Source organism: Marmota monax, unplaced genomic scaffold (assembly GCF_021218885.2).
Source record: "Marmota monax isolate L192 unplaced genomic scaffold, Marmota_monax_Labrador192_F-V1.1 WCK01_AAM20220418_F8-fsc00068, whole genome shotgun sequence".
NCBI lineage: Eukaryota > Metazoa > Chordata > Mammalia > Rodentia > Sciuridae > Marmota > Marmota monax.
In genome coordinates, this window is record NW_026692352.1 from 1617028 (window position 1) to 1624244 (window position 7217).

At 41.0% G+C, this 7217-nt stretch overlaps 1 protein-coding gene across 1 annotated transcript; it reads left to right on the forward strand.

Moving 5' to 3' along the window:
* Positions 1 to 6275: 6275 nt before the first annotated feature.
* LOC124091210 (olfactory receptor 51G2) lies at positions 6276 to 7217 on the forward strand. Its single transcript, XM_046442177.1, has one exon. The coding sequence runs from the start codon at positions 6276 to 6278 to the stop codon at positions 7215 to 7217; it is 942 nt and encodes a 313-aa protein (XP_046298133.1).

Here is a 7217-nt window from a genome sequence, read left to right on the forward strand (position 1 = left end):
TGAAGTCAAACAACAACAAGTGCTGGCGAGGATGTGGGGGAAAGGGTACACTTGTACATTGCTGGTGGTCCTGCAAATTGGTGCAGCCAATTTGGAAAGCAGTGTGGAGATTTCTTGGAAAGCTGGGAATGGAGCCACCATTTGACCCAGCTATTCCTCTTCTCAGTCTATTCCCTAAAGACCTAAAAAGAGCATGCTACAGGGACACTGCTACATCGATGTTCATAGCAGCACAATTCATAATAGCAAGACTGTGGAACCAACCTAGATGCCCTTCAATAGACGAATGGATAAAAAAAATGTGGCATTTATACACAATGGAGTATTACTCTGCATTAAAAAATGACAAAATCATAGAATTTGCAGGGAAATGGATGGCATTAGAGCAGATTATGCTAAGTGAAGCTAGCCAATCCCTAAAAAACAAATGCCAAATGTCTTCTTTGATATAAGGAGAGTAACTAAGAACAGAGTAGGGTCGAAGAGCATGAGAAGATTAACATTAAACAGGGATGAGAGGTGGGAGGGAAAGGGAGAGAAGGGAAGTTGCATGGAAATGGAAGGAGACCCTCAGGGTTATACAAAAGTACATACAAGAAGAAGTGAGGGGAAAGGGAAAAATAATACAAGGGGGACAAATGAATGACAGTAGAGGGGGCAGACAGAGAAGAGGGCAGGGGAGGGGAGGGGGGATAGTAGAAGATAGGAAAGGCGGCAGAACACAACAGACACTAGTATGGCTATATGTAAATCAATGGATGTGTAACTAATGTGATTCTGCAATCTGTATATGGGGTAAAAATGGGAGCTCATAACCCACTTGAATCAAAGTGTGAAATATGATATATCAAGAACTATGTAATGTTTTGAACAACCAACAATAAAAAATTTAAAAAAAAAGAATCTAGGATTTTGTTGGCCTTCAGAACTATAAAAAAATAAATCCTTTGTTAAGTTATCAAGTCTATAGCATTTTATTACATAAACTAGTAAATTAATATAACAGGCAACTGAGATGGGTAGTAATTCTAGGCTAAAAGTGAAGATAAATATTTAATTATGGAAGGAATAGAAAATTCTGATTATGAAATCAGACTTGTAAAGAAATCATGAAGACAATGATATGTATGTGAAAATTCCCAAATCCCGTGGTTGACATAAATATCCAATTTTCTGAATCTGTCAGGAAAGGACAAGGCCCAGAAATATGCATTTAACAAGCATCACAAGAGATTCTGATCCAGATCATCTGGCGACTGTGATTTGAGCCACACTGGTTCATCATACTTCAATGTGTATACAGCACATCCATCAAGAACACGAGAGTGAGGCCACAGGACCAACCAGGTCAACAAACTGGAATAAACTCTTGGGACTGGTTTGGGGACTCTGGAACATTCCTTTATAGCTTTACCTTCACACTCCCAAGAGAAAGCCAACAAGTTCATTTTGATTATCTGAGTAATAAAAACACTGAAATGGCCCTCCCTTCCTGTCTCTAATTGTCTTCCCCCTCAACTTTCCCAGTATCCAAAAATGGATGGCTAACTCTTCATATCTTTGTATTTACCTGTAAAAACTCATTTTCAAGTTTTTTTAAAATTTGTTTATTGTGTTGCCTTCTATTTTTTTTTCTCTTTCTTTTGTTTTGGTACCAAGGATTCAACCCAGGGCCTATTAAGCACATGCTGTACCACTGAGCTTCACCCTAACCCTCACTATTCAATTTTAACAGAGTCACCTTCCATGCAATGGAACACCAGAACTCATTTCTCATATAGAACTCTAAATTAGTGCCCATCGAGCACCTTCTCCTCATCCCACTTCCCCCCTTTCTCTCCCTGGTCCTTAATAACCATTGTTTTACTCACATTTTCTGAGACCAACTTTATTAGATTCCACAACAGTAAGATTATGTGATATTTGTCTTTCTGTGCCTAGCTTACTAAAAAGCCCTTTCAAAATATCAAATATGGTTATCTATGCCTACCATGCCCAAGGTCACTCCCAATGTACATAATTGGAACTGTGCTGTACCATACATGCAACATTATCAACAGCACATGCTTTGCTTTCCTGGAGTTGCAGAGTTTGTTCAAAATTTTCTCAACATCCTTCAGCAGTAGTAACAAGAACATGGCACCCACTGGACTTCCCATCCAGGCAGCTCAAAGTTGTCTCCTTTTTATCTTTCCCTCAGAGACTGAGATAATGAGGTCCAGAGACCTATCCACAGTAGGGAATTGATTAAAGATCCTCAAAGGGTCTCAATAGTACTTTCGGCACTTACATAAAATCACGGATTTAAACATCCACCCTCCAGTCCCTCCATACCTCCTATGCCCTGTGTGTTTAGCCTCCCTTCTTCCTGGTTGTGAGTTGTAGAGCTTCTAGGTGCTCCGCTGTGGAGCAGAGATCTCAGAAGAGTCAACCTGAGGTGGAGAAGGAGGAGAGATAAAGGATTTGAACCATGAAAAGGCTATAGAGGATGCCTGCTGAAGATGGAAACAGCTGCACCCAGATCTCGCTAACTGCACAGGATCCCAGATCTGACCTTAGAAGTAGCTCAGAAAACAGCTTTCTCACATCCATTCACTTCCTTGGTTCCTGCCCAGAGATTTGCCTCCTACACAGTAACAGCTGGATCATTGATGTAAGCAAGTTGAGTGGGCAAAATTGAGGTGCAGAAATGAGATGAACTCAATTATGAAGGGCTCAGCATCTAGTCGTTAGCCCCAGGCACAGGGTTATAGAATCAAGAGTTACTTCCAAAAAACAAAGAGTTAGGTGGATAAGAAATAATCTGACCCTCTGGAAGAAAAGCTTTTCTGTAACACAAAAGGACATTTCTATGAGTAACTACAAAATATAAGTAGAATCAGAACAGTCATTTATCTTGCCCAAGTCCCTTCAGAAAAAAAATCCCCAAGCAGAGCAACTAGGGGTAGAAAGTCATGTTAAATTTACTTCCCAATCCCACCCTACTTTTGATAATTGCTTTAGTACTAATTAGAAACAATGAAATCTTCCCCAAACCTGATAATAGATATTCTGAATATATATTAATAAGAAGCACTTAGAAGAATTATCTTACCAGCATCTTTCTGGTCAGCAGGCTAAAACAAAAGGTGATCTTTCCCAAGCAGATATCACTTGGCTTCATTATTCTAGACTTTTTTTTTTATTTCCATGTCCCTTCCTCCAACCAATCCTTCTCTCTCTGGTTCCTATTTGCCCCCCACCTACCACCACTTACACTTACAAAGCACAGCTTCCAAATCCAAACACAGTCTGTCTTTAGCCTACCACAAACAGGTGGTAGGAACCAAAGGTTTTTGATCTCTGTATATATCTTTTGTCATGTAACCTTAACCCATTAAACAGCCAATTTATTAATTCAATTTTTTTCCAATAATTGGTATGTGCTTTGCAGCTTCAGAATTTGAATTCCAGCTCCACCACTGATGGACAGTATGACTTCAGACACACTATTGAATTCTCTCTCTTTCCACATTTGCAAGTTGAGATAATACTACTAACTTGCAATGTTCTCTAAGACCTTAATATGATCTTTTTTACAGTGGTCCTGGTAAAATGCTTGGCAAATAGTAACTGATTATCAGGAATTATTTCACTCTAAGACAATTTTCTGCCTTTATTTTCATAAGTCATATTGTTGACTAAGATGTAGTGTGCCTGTCTCTGACAGGTAAGTTTATTCTGCCTTTTCTAAATTCACTGTGATGAATAATGTGGTGACCACTGATCATGGCTGCAGCAGAAGCCAAGAAACTTAATGTGAAAGCCAACCTCAGCTTCAAGTGGACAGTGAGTTAATAACAGAGGCAATTTAATGGCTTTGGAGTGAAAGACAAAATGTCTCTCTATATATGTATGCATTTCTCTAACCAATTTTTTGTCTGATTTTTTTTTCAGTGCTAGGGATTGAAACCCAGAGCCCCACAAAATTCAGGCAAGTACTCCACCACTGTGGTGCATCCCTAATCCATTTATTTATTACTTTACATAGAGATCAGGATTCAGTACACTTTAAAGGACTATTGATTTTTATGATAGCTGCTGCTTTTTAACGCTGAATTACCATTTTTTTAAAAGTGTAACAGCTGATTCGAGTCTGGAGTCAGAAAAATTAGCTCTTGCTTCAAACCCCATTTTGGCCTTTTACATCTCTCTGCTTTTATCTATGTTTATAATTTACTTTAAGCCTCTGTTTATTCATCTATAAAATGACACTATTGTGAGAATGCCATCATAGGAGTTTTTAAGGAGATAAAAATGTACCAAGTTACTAATATTTAACTAAATAAAAATTGAACTCTATTCATGCAAGAAAAAAAAATGCTGAGCACTTGCTATTCCATAGCATATTCTAAGCACAGACCTCATAGAGGCTAAGAAAGCAAAGCCTGTGCCCACTTTGAGCTCACATTCCAGTGAGATTATCCATGAGGTGAGAGGAGATCACTGCTTTAGAAGTCAAGAAGCCTCAGTTGGCATCTGACCTCTGCCCCTGAACTAGACTCCCAAACCTTTCTTTCTTCATCTCTAGAAGAATGGGCCTACCAGCATCATTGACCTTTGCACTGTGGACTCTCGTGGATGTGGCTTCATGATCAGAAATGTGGCCACGGAGGATGGTGCTGCATTCTCTCCTGCCACCCAGCTCCTTAGCAGTTGGATTCCTAGACTTCTGGGGAATGCCAGTTCCTAACTGAGTGGAGGATCAGGACTTGGATGATTTTTATGTAGCTGTCAGGAATAGCTTCACAAACAGCCATCACACACTCTCCAGTTCACTCCAGAGTTGCAAGGTGGGCAGCATTTATGAAAATTCTGGAGCAGGCTGGGCTTCTGTGTTGGGAAGACCAGAAAGGAGGTGAGTGAAGGGCTTGTCTTTGTCCAGGATTGGGGTTTTTATTTGACTGAAGAAGTTAAACAAAACAGAAAAGAGAAAAGAGCAAAGAATAGCAAAGGAACAAAGCAAGATAAGGGGAAAAGAAAATTTGGGACATTAGTGAGGAAAAAGGCATATGAGGAGTTTTCAATAAAAGATCTATTCCTACTGCCAAGTATGGTTGCTCATGCCTATAATCCCAGTGACTAGGGAGTTTGAGGCAGGAGGATTGCAAGTTTAAGGTCAGCCTGGATACTTTGGTGAGATCCTGTCTCAAAATTTAAAAAAGGATGGGTATGTAGCTCAGTGGCAGAGCATCTCTGGGTTCAACCCCTAGTCCTGAAAAAAAAACATATTTTTATTTATAAGAAGAAGCCAAATTTAACATGGACAATAAGAATAGGAAAAATGTTCTTACTCCTTACCATGAAGGAGCCAACAGAGCGATTACTAGCATCCAAGGAATAAGTTGTTGTAGAATAAAAGCCACCCACCCACACACACACACACACACACACACACAAAGCCATGTGATTCCATGGTAGAATGCAGCCACTGTTGACCCACCATGTCACAGGAGGTAAACTGAATTTTCCCCGCTCCCATCAGCCTCTCTCCTGGGATTGCTTCTGTATTGGGAAGACCAGAGGATGTGAGTAACCCTTTGTCTAGGTGAGGGGTTTTATTCAACAATGAAGTTAAACAAAACAGAAAAAAAAGTGAAAAGATCAAAGAAGAGCAAAGGAACAAAGCAAGATAAGGGAAAGAAAAGATAAAAGAAAATCTGGGACATTGGTGAGACAGTGACTAAGTCTAATAAAAATTTAAAGCTGAGCAATATGGCACACACCTATAGTCTCACCTACACACACACACAGGAAATTGAAGCTGAAGAATCCCTTGATCCCATGAGCTCAAAACCAGCCTGGGAAACCTAATGAGATGCCAACAACAACAACAAAAAAAAACTCTAGAAAGCAAGGGAGCCTGGCAAGGGAGGTTGATACAGTGGTCAGAACATTCAACTCACTCAGTTTAGCTCTTAAAAGTTGCACAACATTAGGAAGTCCCTTGACAATTCCACATCTTTCTTATTGAAACTACAAGACAACAAAATATTTCCTTCAAACAGATGATGAGAGGAAATCAGAGATAAGAGTGAAACAACCTCTTAGAACAGCTGGACAGTTCCAGGTCTATTTGATTCTGATCTCTCTCTCTCTCTCTCTCTCTCTCTCTCTCTCTCTCTCTCTCTCTCTCTCTCCTCACATTCATTCAATTTCTTCAAGGTGCAATCAACAGCATTTGCACAGGTCAGGGTTTTAGAAGAAATTGACCTCACCCTTTCTCCCCACATACAATGACACTGGGATCCATGGGAAACAGCAGCAGCATGACGTCTTCCTTCCTGCTGAGTGGCATTCCTGGGCTGGAGCATGTGCACATCTGGATCTCCATCCCACTATGCTTCATGTACCTGGTCTCCATCCTGGGCAACTGCACAATTCTTTTCATCATTAAAACAGAGCCCTCCCTCCATGAGCCTATGTACCTCTTCTTGTCCATGCTGTCTCTGACTGACCTAGGGCTGTCCATTTGCACCCTCCCAACAGTGCTGGGTATCTTTTGGGTTGGGGCACGAGATATTGGTCACGATGCCTGTTTTGCCCAGCTCTTTTTCATTCACTGCTTGTCCTTCCTGGAGTCCTCTGTGCTACTGTCTATGGCTTTTGACCGTTTTGTGGCTATTTGCCGCCCCCTGCACTATGCTTCCATTCTCAACAACACAGTCATTAGCAGAATTGGCCTTGCATCTCTGGGCCGGAGTGTAGCCCTCATTTTCCCCTTGCCTTTTATGCTCAAAAGATTCCCCTACTGTGGCTCTCCAGTCCTCTCACATTCCTATTGCCTCCACCAAGAGGTGATGAAATTGGCCTGTGCAGACATTAAGGCCAATAGTATCTATGGCATGTTTGTCATTGTCTCCACAGTAGGTGTAGACTCACTGCTGATCCTCTTATCCTATGCTCTGATCCTTCGAACTGTGTTATCCATTGCCTCCAGGGCTGAAAGGCTCAAAGCTCTTAACACATGTGTTTCCCACATCTGTGCTGTGCTCCTCTTCTACACTCCCATGATTGGCTTGTCTGTCATCCATCGCTTTGGAAAGAAGGCACCCCATCTGGTCCAGGTGGTTATGGGCTTTGTGTATCTTTTGTTCCCTCCTGTGATGAACCCCATTGTCTACAGTGTGAAGACTAAACAGATTCGTGATCGGGTGACCCACGCTCTTTGTTACTAA